The sequence below is a fragment of the Agelaius tricolor genome, unplaced genomic scaffold (assembly GCF_023055355.1).
Source record: "Agelaius tricolor isolate 1412-34295 unplaced genomic scaffold, bAgeTri1.0.p SCAF_2, whole genome shotgun sequence".
NCBI lineage: Eukaryota > Metazoa > Chordata > Aves > Passeriformes > Icteridae > Agelaius > Agelaius tricolor.
This window is the reverse complement of record NW_027269262.1, coordinates 21,202,244-21,219,512: the sequence shown is the minus strand read 5'-3', so window position 1 is coordinate 21,219,512 and position 17,269 is coordinate 21,202,244. Positions and strand designations below refer to the sequence as shown.

Genomic DNA, 17,269 nt, shown 5'->3' with positions numbered 1-17,269 from the left:
AGCTTTCAATTTTTACATATGCAAATATAAATCTTAGTTGACCAACTTAAATTCTATTTTTATGGGGTTGGACAATAAATCAGTCCTCGTGTTCTTGGTCTTGGTAGCAACTGTTCTGTTTTTTCTTTAATAATTCTTTTAAGGGAGAGGAGACCTTTGAAAATGGATTTGTCAGTTTGGTGTCTTACTTTTCTCTCCAAATACTATCAGAAAAAGTTTAATGTTTGACAGTTCCCAGACAGAAAGTTGTAAGGTTTTGTGATGCTTGTGGTGATCGTTGTCATTATATTGAACATGATGCTGCTGGGTTAGGTTTTCAAACTTTCTCAAGCTGAATTTTAGTGTAAAACTGTATCAAAACCAAGGATACATCTGTTTTAGTTCCTTAATGAAAGGCAACTCTGCCTTGTGTTGTTTTTTTAATGCTTTAGCAAGCAATTAGTTCTTCCAAAGGGCAGTGTCTTCTACTGGACAGTACCTGCAGGCTCGCTGCAGCTCTTGGCTGCCTCACCTCCTTTTCCCCTACTGCCAGTAGTCCTGGCAAACCTGTCTCCTGAAGTGAGATGTCTTTGGGTGAAAAAAACTTTGGTTGATGTGAAGAGCACATAGTAAGGTGTTTTCAATAGGGAATTGCAACAATGGTGATGTTCCTGAGGGCGTTTCCTCAGAGACCTGTCTTGTCCAACATTTTCATTATTGACTTTGAGCTAGATGAGCCAGCAATGTGTGTAATGGTAGGAAACATCCTTACTGCAAAAGGACCATAACAGACTATGTTGACAGAACTTTGTGAGGTGGTAAAAGTAGAAATGGCATGAACTCACTAGTGCAAAATACTGAGTAGTGCGGGAAAGAGGCTCTGACAGTAAAACTTTTATTAGGCATCTCATTGATTGGAGGCAGCTGAGGAGAAGGGATCAAGAGTGTACTGCTAAACTGGCCATGGATTGTCAGCATGGCATAGCATGGAGATGGGAAAGTCTGCTGTACATCAGGGAAAGTATTTGCAATGAAAGAATACTAGGACCTGTATAAAAGATCCTATTTAGAGGGCCAGAATGGCAATATTGATCTAAACCAGAAAATCTGTAGGTAATTGCCACTAGAATGCTTGGAGAAATTGGGAATGGTATCTTACACGTTGGGCTACCTTTAAGGCTGTTGTGTTCAGGACTGTGAAACCAGGAATGGGTCTTGTTTCCCAGAGGTAGAACAGATGTTCTGGGTGGATGTGCTTGCTACATGCTTCTGGGGAGTAGTCCTTGGTTCCTTTTCAAATGTTCAGACTGTTATAAATCCCTGATAGATTAAAAAAAATGAAAAACGACTGAAACTAGAAGTTAGAATGTTTGATCCCAGGAATATAGTTTTAAAATTATCTTTTGGACCTGGCAGCCGAGGTGGGGATTCTATTTTAAAGTAAGAGTTCTTCAAACTGTTAAAATGGCGCTGGCCTTTCTCTGTACATCAGGAAAAAGTTACTTTCTAGGTAAAAATGACCATCATGCTTGCTAATTTTTTATCTTCCTGTTGGGCCTTATGTTTTTAAGTGTCTGGGGAAATGTGGTGGCATGGCTACTCTGTGGACCTTTCTTCATGGGAGAAAGCAATTAGGAAGAACCCCAATCATCTTTTCCTAATATTGGCTATACAGCTTTTATGTGCCTGAATTCAGTCTACTATGGTTTTCACTGTTCTTGGAAAATGTGAGTGGTTTTTGTACTCCTGGGTGTAGACCACCCCGTTTAGCCTGATTTTAGGCATCTGGTGCTGTGAAATGTTGTATTCCTGGTAGATGGGGAGTGCTTACAGAGTAGGCACTGGGCCATAGGGGAAGTGCTGCTATGAAGCACATCGTCAGGCCTCTGTGTCTCTTTGTCTGCTCTACTGTGAGCTTTGCTTCAAAAAACGGCTGTTTAATTAAATGCCAGGACTCTTGCCAAATTCCAGCATGATGTAATTAAAACATTCTCCACAGGCAAGCTCTGACCCAGCATTCAGTGTGGATCAGAAACCTGATGCACCCTGGGGATCACACTCTCCGGAGGGTATTCTTCCAGTTTGAACAGAGACCAAAAGGGGATGAACAGATGGGGAGCAAACAGGCTCATCTGCAGAACTGTAAGGTTTTCAGTGAGCTGCATCTTTTCCTCCTGCCTGTGCAGGAGCAAGTAGCCACTTTCAAGCACAGCTCAGTCATCCATCAGTTACTGATACTTGCGTGGGTTTTTACAATGTTATGAAAGTTTGTCTAATTCAGTGCACTGTATCAGTGCAGACTTGTTGCATGAAGAGTGACATGACCACCTACTTCATCCCCTGATTTTTACAACTTTTAAAAAAAGAATAAATCATTGTAGAAGATCATGTGTGTCATGACCCTGCATTCCTTTGCAGGGATCCTGTTATATGTCACTTGGCAGTTTGTTTTACCCACTGTGGTGGGTACTTGATCAAGTTGAAGAGTTTTTATTCTCTGCTGTTTTTTTCAGTGAAAATTAGAATATTAACTGCTTGCTCTTGCCAGAAATAGGAGAAACAGCTTTCCCTGCAGACTTCCAGAACTGAAATGTTGGTTGTTCATGCTGCTGGATTGCAGCAATAGAATAAAATTCCAGTCCTCCTGAGCTTATCTTCTGTATTGGAAGAGTCAGACAGAAAAGCAGATTTGAGGAAACAACTAATATTTAATACTAGTTGTCTTGATAGATATTTGCCTACCTACCAGTAGACTGCTTAAATCATGGAGAACTTCATCTGAGAGACTAAAAGAGGGCAGTATACTTAGAGATTTCATGAGCTTGAAGAGTACCTTGGGAAAATGCCTGTGGATGTTGCTGGGGAATAGATGGAAGGGAAGGTTGTGAAGGAAGAGCTGTTTGGCTGTTTTGTTTTTAGTTGGCAGGATGGAATGTGGTAAACAGTGAACAAATCTCAGGCCAACAGTACCTCCCTTATGTCAGGTACTGCCTGTGGGTAGCTTTTGTTGTCTTGATTTTTAAAGGTGTTTATCAGTGGTGCCTGTTCTGGAAAGGGGGACTGTGAAAGTGCTTAAGAAAGGTTATTCTGCACTTTTGCAAGCTACTGGAATGGGATAATGACAACTGAGGCTGAGATTTATCCCTTTGAAATAGAGATAGTCTTATATAGTGAAAGGTCACCATGGGGACAGATCAAGCTTTATGTGATTTGTTTCTTCAAAGAAAAAAGTTCCTAAGTTCCTTAGGTATTTACTAATGGTTAGTACATGCTTTTAAAGGTAAGAGAAAATGAAAAGGGTGTGATAGTAGTCCTTTTTGGGAGGTGTGCTTTTCTTCAGAATGAGATGTGGTGCCAAAAAGGCATCTGCTGTTGGGCACTGTCAGCAGAGGTCTGAGATGGATCAACCTTTCTGTCTGACCTAGAACAGTGGACACATGCTCAATATCCATCTCTTCCTTTGTGTGCCAAAACCACTTTGGCAAACATTCTTCCATAGTTATGTATATTTTTAAATGCTTTAGATATAAGATTCAAAATGTATTTTGTTATTTGTGGAGTGACTTAGTAAAGATATTTTTCATTAATAGATGCCTCTGTCTACAGCTTCAGATTTTGTAGTGATGCTTTCTGAAGCTGGGTTTCAGCTCAAATAAGAGTGCTTTTTACTTCAAAGAAAAGTCTGCTGTATAGCAAAAGAAAAAGTCAGAACACTGCAGATAGTAACCATTGAGAAAGCTTGCCTTCAGGTGTTTGCTGACATCTGAAACCCAGATTATGAATTTCGAAATAGTAGTAATACTGGTGCACTCGTTGCATCGTACAACTTGGATTTCTGAAGTGATCTTAAAAATAGACACTCTTGCATTTCTTGACTGTATGCATCTCTGTTTGTGCATTTATATGCAGAAATCAAGTACCTCTCTGAGTTTTTAAGACAGCATGGATGTTCAAATAGCATTTATTCTTTTTATTAAATTATGAATTAGTAGTTGTGCTATGCTGGAATCACAGCAGGAATCTGTCTAAAACTCTTACTTTCCTATGGCAACTTTGTTTTGGTGGCTGTTGATTTTAATTTCAGATGTGTAGTATAATCATTCAATAGTATGAATATCTGTTATTACTAGAAGCATAGGAGGTATTTTAGGAAATATTGATACAATCTCACCTCTGCTACCCAGCACTTCAGATATATTCCTACTTGTTTTCTAACATAGATATAGGACAAGTTTTACTTGTGTTTTTCACTTCTGTCCTTTTGTCTTTCTGTCTTGTACACACTGCTGCTGCTTATGTTTTGAGCAAGTACCTTCTAATGACTTCCTTTGACAAAGGGTGTGACAAGCAGTGGAAAAACATGATGATTTTAAGCATTCCTGCATTCTATCAGGCCCTCTGGTAGTGGATGAACGTGCACTTATTGGCACAAGGGTTAAAAATCAGCCCGTTTGGTTTAAAATGCCTCTGTGTGCTCCTTGGACAGAGTTTGTGGGCTTGCTCGTTCCAGGCTGGTCTAGGACTGCAATGGCCTTCCTGCTGCTGTAGGGTTTGTTCCTATGTTTTAAAAAATGTTAGCCTTAAATTTCCTTTAATGAAAGTAAGGAGTACCCAAGGAAATAACAAATGATACTTAATCGCATGAGGAATCACTGCGCTTCAGTATTAGTTTCAGTATGTTATTTAGTTTCAGAGAAGTCTGTTTCAGTAGAGTGATTTGGTTTCAGTTTTAATTTGCAAAAATTAATGCCTGAAACATGTCATTACTTTTGCATTTCAATTACATTTTGCACTATGTACTAATGAACTGGTACAAGAGTATCTCAACCTTCTGAAGGCCCTTTCTGTGTAAGAACAATGGTTTAGCTCATAGACTTTACCCTGAATGGCATAGTGAAGAATGGGATAAATCCACAAAACTTCTAGCTGGCTTGGACAAGAAGTTTTGCTCCTGTTGTTGTGGTACAGGTAGTTTCTGAAGACTAAATTTTAAGATGAGTAAATCAGGTTCTTGGCATGGCATGGTCTATTTCTCAAATTGTAGTTTTACAGTGGCATTTAGTTAAAACTTACGTCTGAAAAAGAATCATATGAGTCATTAGCAGCTCTCTTAAGTGTAGTTAGCCAAGGATAAGCTGTCCTTTTAAGAGGATATTGTGGAAATGAGCACTGGAGCAAGCTTCCTGCACCTGTGGCTCTTTGACATCAACTGTGTTTTGATCTGATATGCAGCCATGGATATGCCAAGACCAGAAAAGTGCAGGTGTTTCCCTCTGGCTCATGTAAGTTATATGCTTCCCTGGAAGTAAAATGCAGCTTGCTATTGCCTACAACTACAAAAGTAGATGCTTAGTAGTTAAGGAAGTGCTTGGGTATGAAAGGTGCCAAATGGCACTAGACAGAGATTTCAAAGAGGAGGGAGTGGGAGGAAATGCACAACTGTTGTCAGTTCCCAGGATGTAACTACTCTGCTCCATGCTCTACCTCTGCATGTAAAAGTCCAGACTTGCTCTGTCTACTAGCAAAAATGTACTAATGGCATTGTAAGTTTTATTAGACTTGCTAGAAATCATCAGACAGGTTGGAGCAAATGCAGGAAGATGCAAACTAAATCCCAAATGGCTAAATTGTTGAACATCTCTACTTCACGCTAGAAAGACACTTTGAGAATGTTTCTTGTCAGACAGATTGTGGTCAAGGAGTTGGAACAGTTTCCACAGAAATGAGTTAGTGGTAGGTGACTGCTTTCAGCAAAATGAAGCTAACCAGAGAGACTGAAAGAACTGGGAAGAGTTGAGTTGTGTTTTTCAATGGCAAAGGTATTCACTTATGTTTGGCTACTCTTGCTTAACAGGAGTGCCAGCAAAGGCTGCTGTCCTGGGCAGTGCTCAGTTTGGTTTGGTTCATCAGGCCCATCTTTCAGAGCAAAGAAGAGTTGGGGGCTGAGCCTTGGGTAAAGCCACTTGGACCATCTTCACATTACACTGCATAGGTGGCTTAGCTGGTTTCAGGATGATAAAAAAGCCATTAAAATGTGTAATTGAGTGGAAGTTTATGCAAGGAGAGGACCAGAGTATCTTGTAGATAGTGCGCTTGGACCTTATCCTGTTGGCCACAGAGCCTGGTCTGTGTTTGCCATTAGCCTCAGCCTGACATCCCCGTTTGGATTTCTAGTTTCCTTCTTATGTTACCAACATGATTATTGACAGCAGTTTTTGTATAATAAGCTGTTTCTTCTCTAATAATTACCATTTCATTGCATTTATGTCCTTTCTCTCAATTTTTGAGTCACATTAGTTATTACAAATCTTAATAATGGTTGAATGGCTCTTTGGTTGTGGATTTTGTGGTGGATTTTGTTTGTTTGGGTTTTTTTAATTTTTGGGGCTTGTATGGCTTGTTTGGTTTGGGGTTTTTGCCTTTTTTTTTTTGTGTTGCTTGTTTGTTTTGTTTTCTTTTCTTTTTGGCTGGGAAAAATTCTCAAAACTGATCCACGTTTCCTTGGTGTGGCTTCTGTTAGTTTTTTGTCAGTACTGATTAATTAAAAAAATACGTGCAAAAGTGTGATCAAGAAGCAGGGGCCATTCCCTGAGTGTTTTAAGAGTGCTCACGTGACATTGTAGTGGTGAAGATTTGGTGTCAAATGACAGAATATTAATGCAAGCAGTGCTCCCTCTGTCATCTTTTCTGTACAGGTAGTGAGTTGGCTCAGAGAAAGAAACTTAGGATGAATTAAAGAATGTTGAATTAAAGAGTCAGTGTGATGCTGGGCAGGATGAAAGGGAGCTGGAGACTGGCCCTGATGCACCATTGCTGGTTCCCAGAACTGTCCAGACAAGAAGATTATGAGCAAGAGATTATTTTGAGCTGTCATGTGTAGTGGTCACTGACACACCCACTCTGTTTCTCTTGTTTCTGCTCTCTTTTCTTCTGCTGGAGATTATCCTTGTTTCAGTATTCATTTTTTTCCTGTAATGAGATGCTAATACTGAATACTACACAAATGAGTAATACCAAAGAGCAGAACTACTTCTTGTCGGTTCTGCTGGGAAGAAAGGGGGATGAAGCATGTCTTTTCACAAAGACATTAGATAAAACACTTTTGAAAGCAGTGCCTTTTTATTTATTCTATAATTTTTTTCAGGATTACTCAGTTGAATTAGAACTCTATGAATATACTTCAGAAGGAATTTTGTAATTTTCAAACTGTAACCAAACATCTTTATGACAGTGGCATGCATACTACAAAATGTGAGCAAGAAAAGCATTTCAAAATTAAATACTGAATTTTCAGCAGGGTAGATATTAGTTACATTTGGTTTTTTCCTTAAAAAACTTGTATCCTTCTCCCACTGAAAGCCTGTGTGAGTTGTAAATAACATGGCCCTGGTGAAGGTTGCAGGGCAAACTAAAAAAGTGTCCTTTGTCTTTTTGTTGCTGGTTTGTTGGGATACCTTGGATTGTACACTGCAATTAAAATAGACGAAGAAATTGTAATGCCTTGAGGGTGATACATTTATTTTTAACTCTTCTCAGAGTTTCCATGCCATGTTTTCTGACGGGAATGTTTTTTTGTGAAAGACAGCTGAAATATAGATAGTGGTTCAGAAGGAATAAAAATGCTGAATTGGCCCTGAAAGCACAGTACCTCTATGGAGAATTACTATCCTACTCACATTCTGGGGAGAGATGAGCCTGTGCATTGTTTTGGATAAATTTTACTCTCAGTGTTCAGGCAGTGACTGCAGTGGCAAATTACAGTAGTGTGTACAGTCTCTGTACAGACTTGAGACTAGAAGATTAATTTATGTAATTGAAACTACTGAGCATTTTCAACAGGAATTATGGAATTTTCTGTTCTATTAAAATGCTCTGTTAACACTGTGTTTTTTAAAAATCAGACAGGTACTGGGTCTTTTTGTTTCTGTTTTGTGCTTTGGTTGTTTTTTGTTTTTGTTTTTTTTCCAGTTTCCAGTGCAATCATTGCCAGACATCTGTGGTTAGTACAACATTAGAACTTTGCATTTCATAGAAATCAGAGAAAAAGGAAGAAAAAAATCTAAAACTGATTGCCAAATGTATTGTGTGAAGCCTTAGTTTGCTTTCTTTTGTAAGTATGGCTTCTTTCTTTCTCTTAATTGTTTTAAACTCAGTTATGTACTGATGAGTTTCATTTCTGAACCTCCTAGTATGAGGCTTTTTGCCAAACTTGATTGTCACTTAAAAGAAGTAGGGATGTTTCTCAAGTTTGTTGGTTTTCTCCTGTTAGTTGCCTTTAAGACACCACTCTCTATCACTATATGCCTTTTTCACAAATCAGTTTCATTTAGTTTTTGTAATCCCACTATTTTTCACCGTCTCCTTCTACTTGCATCCTTGAGTCAACCCTTTCCCTTTCCCCCTCCTCCCCTCCCTGTATCCATCAGTAAAGAAAAGCTGGAAGTGACTGTGCCTACCTAAAAGAGTAGAGTGATCCTTGTCTGCTTTTCCTTAGCTGTCAGGTTCTTTTGTTGTTCTTTAAGTAAAGAAGTCATCTTAGGCTGTCAGATCTGCATTCTTATGTGAAAGATTTTTGTATTACTTTCCAGAGTGTACACTGATACCAGAGTCCCTGGTATGATGTCTTGATAAATGTTTTCACTTCCTCAACTCTTTACCATTAACTCTGAATTAAACAGCTGTCAATAGTCAAGCTCAAAATTTGGGAGATATTGTGAGGTTGATTTTTGTGGAGTTACTATGTACTACACCAAAAAAGCTGCTACCCCAGTGCTACCACAGCAGCCACTTCCACCTGGGGGTTTCTTCTGCTTCCACTGTAGCTGATTGAGCAGTGAAATTGGTAGTGTTAACTTTAATATTAATGTTTTTTGTTTAGATCTTGGAACTACTTGTTTGTGAAAATCTAAATACAGATCTTAAGTGTTATGGTGTTATTGTGAAGACAAACGTGTTTGGTGGGTTTGATTTTGTACTACTGAACTATATAATATTATATTCAGACCTATACCACATGTCAGATGTGTTCCAATGCAGTAACAGGTTGCAGCCACTTCAGAATCTATACTGGAGTTCATCCTCTCAGGCTACCTCCACTCTTTGGCATGTCTCACGCAATAAAGTGCAAATGAAGTCTCTGCCAATTTATATTTGGTAATGAACTGGATAGTCATTGCATTTTCTGAATGGAAAGGGTTAGCATTTTACTTAAATTACAATAGAGCTGGGAAAAACCCAAAATTGAAGTAGCCATTAGTGGTAAATTTGTCAATGAATTGTTTTTCTCAGAGAAAGTATAAAACTAGAAAAAGCATTTTGTTTTGACTTAATTGTGTTTATTAATTTCTTGTGTTGTTTAATAATTTTTTGGCTGTTGGATTAAAATAGTAGAGTTAACATTAAGCAATAAATTTGAGAACATTGTATCTTGAGTAAATGCCCATCTTACAGCATGGTGGTGATTGGATGACAACTTGTGATTGAAAGTCCTATATTGAATGAATGAATGTTTTCTAAGAAAATTCTGTGATTGGTAGGAAGGCCAAAGTTTTATTTCCCTGTTTCCTTGGCAAAGTAGAAGCTGACAGAGTGGGAACCATTTTTGAAATAGGCTGAGCCATTTCAGTGGAAGATAACATTTTAATATTTAGTTGGGAGACATGCTAGTCCTGCTAAGTAAGAAAAAAGGATGTTAAAGATTCCTCATCTTATTTTCTCAAGAGATCAAATAAGCAAAGTACTTGTATTCTTTCTTTCTCAGGCAGCCTAGACTAAACAGTTTATGGGGTTCTATCATTGTGTGTTTGAAAAGTAGAGCTTAAACTTGGAGTGGGTGCAAAGTTTAACTGCAAATAAATATTACCTTCTGGCATGCAGGCTGCTTAGGAGGTGTGAAGAAAGGCCTCAAAGTAGTTTGATGCATTACTGATTCTTTATAAACCTGGCAGTCTTGTGTGTTGTTTGTCACTCTGTATGGTGAAATCCTTTGATAAACCAGACATGTACTGTCTTCAAAAATTAGGGTGACCTTCATAGTCCCATATAAGGGTTCTTGGTTTACAAACCTCATCAGTGAGTGCTGAAGTTCTCTCGGAAAGGGATAATATCTAGAAAATATATTTTCATCTGTTCCATAGAGGAGGCAATACATGTCCTGCCTCTGTTTAGTTGTTGGATTAGATGAGTCCACTTGAAGACTTCATTAAATAAAGCCTTTAGTATTCTAAACTCACAGTTATTTAGCACCTGGCAAGTTTAGCACCTGAGAGTTAAAGATGTCCTGACTGCAAACCCAGTAGGCTTCTAGTGCAGCAATTAAAATCTATGACTATGCAAACAATTTTATTTAAACTTCATGATTTTAATCCAGATGTTCTGAAGGCTTTCCTTGGTGGTAACAAACATCATTCTGCTAAACAGTTCTGAAAAATTCAGTCCCCCACCTGCACTCTAATGTTCTCAAGCCTTTTGCAGTATAGTGGATAAACTATTGTCTTGCTAGCTGCAGAACTCCCACAGCCGTATTTGCATCAGAATTAAATAATGCTTATTGCCTTCAAGTGGCTTCTTGTATCTGGTTGTAACACTGCCTCAAAAAGGTGACACTGAGGGGCTGAGCCTCAGGGCTTCCCTGCTCTGAGGGGCTCAGCCATGCCCTGTGGTGGGGCCAGTGGAGCTGGCTGGTACCTGCACCTGGAAAAGGTTCCTAAAAGAAATAAAGCATGAGGTGACTTGCTCCCTAGCAGAGATCTATTAGTGCAGCCTGTTGGCGTTTGCAGGAGGTTTTGTCGTGTGCTGTGGTACTTGAGAAGGTGAGGCAGGCACTGACTGAAAGAACAAAACTGGCCAAATTGGCCTGTGGGACCTGAATTGAAATTTAGCTTAAAACTTACAGAAATGCTGCAGAGCTAAGCGTACTATTTCATAGCTAAGTTATGCCAGATTTCACGGCCAAATTTCACAATCCTGGAAGATGGAGTGTGGTTTAAAAATAAAAAAGTCATGTAAAAATGCTTGTGGAGATTCCACTTGTGAAAGTTTTAAGAAATATTGTCCCAAAGTACTAGTGCTAGCACATATCTGCAAACTCTACAAATTTCAGTGTGCTTCCTGTGAAACATTCAGTTTATTTCATCTCTTTGGGATTGGAGTTCGTGCAGATTACTGCACAAGTTATTTTATCATATCCTGGCAAATGTTGGGTGGAATGAAATTTGGAGCCTGCTTGTTACATTGGCACGCGTTTTAATTTGGAAAAAAGAAAGAGCAAGCTCAAGAGCCGTACGCCTAAGATTTTAGGGCAGAAGGTCAACTGTGAATGGTCAAAGTGAATCTGTAAATGAACATACTTCATCCTGAAAGCAGTTCAGTGAGTAACAATGCTTGTAGGTAGGTAACTTCAGTGTTGAAACAGTGGTAGTTTGGTCAGCATTTAAGAATTAATAGATGGAAACCAGTTTTATGGCATATAATTTCCATTCGTATAAAGGTAAAGTTCAAGGAGAACGACTGTCCATTGTGTGTAGTCCAACTTTTCTTGTACTTTGGATAAATGGATTGATATATTGCATCTTTAAAGGATGCTTTTTATCCGCAAAGCCGAAGTACTGCGCTAGGCTGCTGATTTCCATAGGAATACTTGGAAACATACTGGAGTCTGCAGTCTTTGGAGGGGCAGATTGTAAAGAGATACACTTGAGGTTTTGGTGACTTGGACCAGCATAATGTGTGTCATGGAAATAAGAGAAGGAAAAGAGATTTTTCTTTCCTCTTGAATGATCCCTGATGCTTTGAGGTTTGGATGAATTTTTTTTTTCTGGATCTCTTCTTGATGTGGTTGGCATGTATTTGATTTTAAAATAACTTCTCTGAAGATATAAAAGAGAAAGTAATGATCATCTGCTAGGAAAACCATGCACATATGCACTTTCATGTTGAGAAGTTTAATTTGAATAATGTCATTTGGATAAGAATTGGTGGCTTAAGTAAACAAAATTTTCAGACTTTTTTACATCAAAGTCATTGTAATATAACACTTTTGGACAGTTAAAAAGATTAGTGGTTATTCTGGACTTAATTGTTTTCTGCTCTCTTTTCCTAAATGATTATTTAGTTGTTTTGTTTTGGCATTTTGTCTAATGTTTCACTTCAGCATGGCAAGCAGTGGATTTGGCTGTACTATCCATTTAATTCCTGAGGTACCTGTCACTGCCTGCTGAAGAAAGACATCATCACATAAAACTTATGTCAAGGGAAGTACTGCTGTTACTTTCCAGGCTGACACATAAGAAACAATGGTCAGGTCAGCCTGTCTTTATGAGATCTTAGAAGGATGTGTAAAATACGGCTTGCAAATGCTCATACACCAGAATCCAAGGCAAATGTGCTGCATAAAAAGCTAATAAAATTGTTCCAGAGTGAGTGAAGGGGACTCACTGCTGTTCAGACTAGGACAGGCTTTGCATATGTGGTTCCCAAAATAGTTTTTCAGTGTCATACAGTTATAGACTGTGCTTTGCCATGGAAGTTTAAATTGCATTGATTCTGTCCTGACTGGCTTGGGATGTCTTCAACACTTGTCAGCAGTGAGTGTGACTGGCAGAATCCAAAGTTTGCAAAACTGAAGATAGCAAGCACTTTATAAAACAAGCATAATTTTGTAGTCATTATAGGCATCTGTATGATAAAAAGAAAATTAAACACATGATTTTAATAGTCATGATTCAAAAAGAGACAAGATAAATTTAATAAGGCTGTAGGGCTACTGAGTGGAAAGATGTCTATGGCTGAAAAACTTCTGTGGGTTACAGAGGCCTGAAGACAAATGTTGAGAACTATCTGTTATATTATGCTTTCCTGATTCTAGCTTTCTTTCCAGCAGGATCAAAATGTAATCTGCAGGAAATACCATACTAGGTTAGATAGCTGGAGTCTTGTTCCTACAACTATTGTAAGATTTTGGCACTAGTAGATGGAAAAAAAAAATCCCTACTTTTGCTTCTTCAGAAGCAGGTCAGAGACATGATTTGAATTGCAACTGTGTGGCTGTGTGATTCTTTGCAGGTGTTGTGAAGTACATGCTACCTTCACTCCCAGTGTGAATTATGTTGTATTCTTGGAAAATAGATTTCTTCTATCATATCTACATACTACCATACTGCAGTTTTCTTTCTTTTGGATTGCAGCTTCTGGTTTAGAAATAAAGAACTGTTGACTGTATGAAGGAAACTCTAGGTGATTGCAAGTCATGTTAGGGAAGCTTTTGGCAGGCCTTTAATTTGTTTAAGCAGAGGATCAAATACAGTCATTACTGCTGTAGTCTTTGCAATATTGCCCTGTGTTTGATCCTTCTGGTTGTCATTGCATTAGAACCCTTGTCAAGGTATATTTATGTGCAATGACTTTCTCAGTGCACTTTTTAAATTGGAGAGGAACTGGTCTCTGGAAACCAGTGTTATGCTGTGCTTTAACTTTTCCCTATGGCATTAGGGAAATCAGCAGTCTTTGAATTTCTGTGATTCTAATATTCCATGTAATCGTTTAGGTTGGAAAAGCCCCTTACAATCGAGTCCAACTGCAAACCCAGTGCTGCCAAGTCCATCACTAAACCGTGTCCCCAAACGCCACATCTACATGTCTTTTAAATACCACCAGGGATGGTGACTCCACCCCTTCTCTGAGCAGCCTGTTCCAATGCCTGAACACCCTTTTAGTGCAGAAATTTTTTCCTAGTATCGAACCCAAACCTCCCCTGGCACAACTTGATGCTGTTTCCTCTTGTCTGTCACTTCTTACTTGGGAGAAGAGGCCAACTATGATCTCCAGGCTGAACAGCTGCTGCTCTCCTAGCCTTTCCTCTTTGGAGAATACTTAAATACTGCTATGTTTTAGCTTTGGCATGTGTACATGAGTCTGCAGTAGCCAAATCTAGCCTACTCAAAGCTTTGTTTTGCACTGAAAAAAACCCCCAAAAGAAAATATATATAGTGTCAGCTAGTCTATTTGAAACACATTTAAAATTACTAGAAAGTACCTCCTGCTTTCCCCTTATCTGAATGGAGAGTCTCAGTGTTCGCAATAAGGAAAAAAGCTAGTTTTGGGGCTGTATGCAGTCAGAGAAAACTCCACATAAAAATATAATTACAGGCAGAACTGTACCAAAGCAAAGCAGCAACTATGGTTTTTTTTCCTTTCTCTTAACTTCTAGTTTTAAATTTTTGAAAGGCATTAAAATGTTTTAAAGTTCAAGTAGATTTAAGTGATAAATATCTACACTTACATCAGGCTTTTCACAATTTCTACAGAAGTATGCAATTGTAAACATGTTGCTACGATGTGTACTGAGAGTTAGTAGCTTACAGTGGGTAAAATATTTTGGTTATGCTCTTTGAGGTGGGCTTATATTTGGGGTAAATAGAACTGCTATTGTTAATAGGGAGCCTGGGAAGAATTCACTTTGTGAAAACAACCCATTGCAGATACGACCATCTTGCAACTCTGCTGTTATTTGGTTTCACTGACTTCCTTTCCCTCTTCCCTCCCCCCCCAAAAAGATAAATTCTCTTTTAGAGGAAATCCTGTTTATTTGCTTTAAGGAAATAATTTTTCCAGTTGTTCTGTTTAGTTTTGTTTTCTTTCTATTAATCTGTTGAGGAGTGCTGATACCCCTTAGAATTTTATTTTCTGCCTCTGTAGTTAGAGTTTTTGATGCATAAGGAGTTGCTGGTAGTGGCAATACCATCTAAATGCCTTTCAGTACCTGTCAGTAGTGATTTGATTCTCAGCTGCTGCAGGTGTTTCTTGTTCTTTGGCCTCTTCTTGGGATGGAGCATTTAACAAGTACCCTTCCCTTTTATCTTCTGCCTTTCTTCTACCACAAACCTTGTTGCCTTAGTTATGAAATTAATTTGGGGCAGTAATTTCTATAAAGACCACAGTCTATTACTCCAACTCATGTTACAGCTTGAGAACAATTGAAGATATTCTGGAAGTGCTGCTTCTTGGTTTTGCTTAACTTCTTAAAGGAATGTAAAAAGCAATTAGTGAATCACTGCAAATACACGTTTTTCTTTCTCTTCACCCTGCCCAGCTACTAGCTTTAGCCATTTATTTTTTTATTTTCTTCTGGCCATTTTAATATCCTTTCTTCACTCCAGTTAAATTCATAATCATCTCTCAAATCTAAGCATGTTAATTTAAGCAACTTTCTGTGGAGGATGATTCTCTAGGACTGGCTGACAGATTAAGTGGTAGTACCTTGGTTGTGAAACAACCTACATTTGCACATTCTCCAGTTGTTTCCCATTAAAACTTAAATCCTTGTTCTGTTGTGGCACCTTTAAAAAGCAGACCTCTCCCTTACATCTAAATGTTATGAAAACCAGGCATACTGTAACCCAGAACCCCAAGGAATGCTTGATTGAAATAACAGATCAGAAAAGTCTCTTGCTAACATTCCTGTGATTATGGGTTTACTCAAGTGACAGAAACTTGGTGTCAGCTAGCTTTCTGCATACAGATTAATTTTGGTCAAAAAAAACAAATAGGTCTTAAAGGCTTCAGTGATGCAGTGTTTTTGGGGATAGGTAACTTCTTAAAATGTAACAGTATTCACTGCATTTCCTCTCTCTAGAATTGTCCCACTTATTGCTCATTGGGTGGTTGGCCTGGTTCCTGCTGCAGAGTAGAGCAGTAATTAGCTAGTAACTAGCAGTAATCCCTGCTAGTAATTGCTGAGATTGAGTAGAATGAGTGAAGGGAAACAGGAGTGACTTCTTCTTAGATCCTCACAGGAAAACAAATAGCTTTGGTTTAGCCAACTCTGTTCTTCTGTAGTATCCATATAGGTTAATTTTTAGTATGTATTTGGATTTCTTTTGTTTGTAACTTGTATCTAGAATTTGACATCCTGCATATATGTCTCAAGACAGTGATGTAAGAAATTAAAACTTTTAAGTTTAAAAAACTTAAAAAGCTTTTAAGAAAGAAAAGCTTTTATGGAAGAAAATAAGAGAAGAAGCATCCATAGGTTATGATTTACAGTTAAAACCCCTCCACCATTATTGAGAAGTTAATTTTGAAATGGTCTATTACATCATGCAATGAGTATGGTGAAGGAGAAAACAGATACCTTGCTTTCATTTTCAGTGACCAAATGACTTGAATACATGATGTGAACACAAAAGACAGAAATCTAAACTAATTTAATATATTTTGAATGTAACCAATTTTCTTGATCTGTGTTAGAGGTATTTGAATGAGTAAACTGAACATTTAAGTTCCCCTAATGTTTTTAATCACAAACATTTAATTTTCAACAGAGCTTAGCAAATATGTACTTTATGAGAGGCCCTGTGGCATAGGAGACTATTTGCAGCCTCAATACATGTGAAGATGCACATGCTAGAAGTTACAGTGCAGTGAATTCCTATTCTGGTGTGTACAAAATGAACATCAGCTGCTTTAAACCTAGTTTAAAGCTTCCTGGAGTTGTTCCAGGTTCAGATATTGAAGGTCTTTCTATTTCAAAGTTTGAACTCATGTTTGTTCTCTCTCTTCCCCCCCCCCCCCACTTTCCACCTCCTTCTCCTTTTGCAGGCAAGGGCAGCTCAAGCATCTCATCCGACGTGAGTTCAAGTACGGATCACACGCCCACCAAAGCCCAGAAGAATGCAGCTACCAGTGAAGGTAGGCAGCTGGTACTCATTACCCAGGTCAGGCCCCCCAGCAGAATCCTAGCAGTTTTCAGAAGAAGAAACTCTCCTCCTCACTCCTTCTGTGTAGAGCAGCATTGGTCTGCTAGAAATCCAGAGGCCGTTCTTCCTTTAAACAGTTTTCACTTCTGCCTGTGGTAGTTTCTGATTTGCATTTGTGACAAAGGATTTAAGTACTTCTGCAGAACCCAAATGTAGAGAGTTAGGAGTAATTTTGTATGCTGCTTTTTCAACAAAGGCCTTTATACTTAAGATTTTATGTGATATTATTTTGCAGTTATATGTGAAGGATATGTTTGATGTAAGCTTTTTGACATACAATTTAGGTCAAATAACAGTCAAAATTCTTTTCATATTGTAAACACCATGAAAATGTGAGTTGTTTGAGACAAGTTTTTCAAAGGTATAGCTGTGGGCATGCTGACCTGACAGATTTAATTAGGTCAGTACCCCTCACTTCAATTACTGGAGTATGCATCACTGAGGGCTGGATTTTTGATGTCCAGGGGAAGGAGATGTCATGTCTGTCAGTATCAGTACAATGTTGTGCAAAGTGGTCTATGAACAGAAAAATGCTG

The 17,269-nt window shown here is 38.4% G+C and overlaps 1 protein-coding gene across 1 annotated transcript in view; it reads left to right on the top strand.

Moving 5' to 3' along the window:
• FBXL7 (F-box and leucine rich repeat protein 7) overlaps window positions 1-17,269 on the top strand; it is a 173,423-nt gene that overhangs the window by 23,342 nt on the left and 132,812 nt on the right. The window contains exon 2 of the mRNA XM_071454020.1: window positions 16,576-16,665. Coding sequence (XP_071310121.1) covers window positions 16,576-16,665 — 90 coding nt within the window. The remainder of the gene's footprint in view (window positions 1-16,575; window positions 16,666-17,269) is intronic.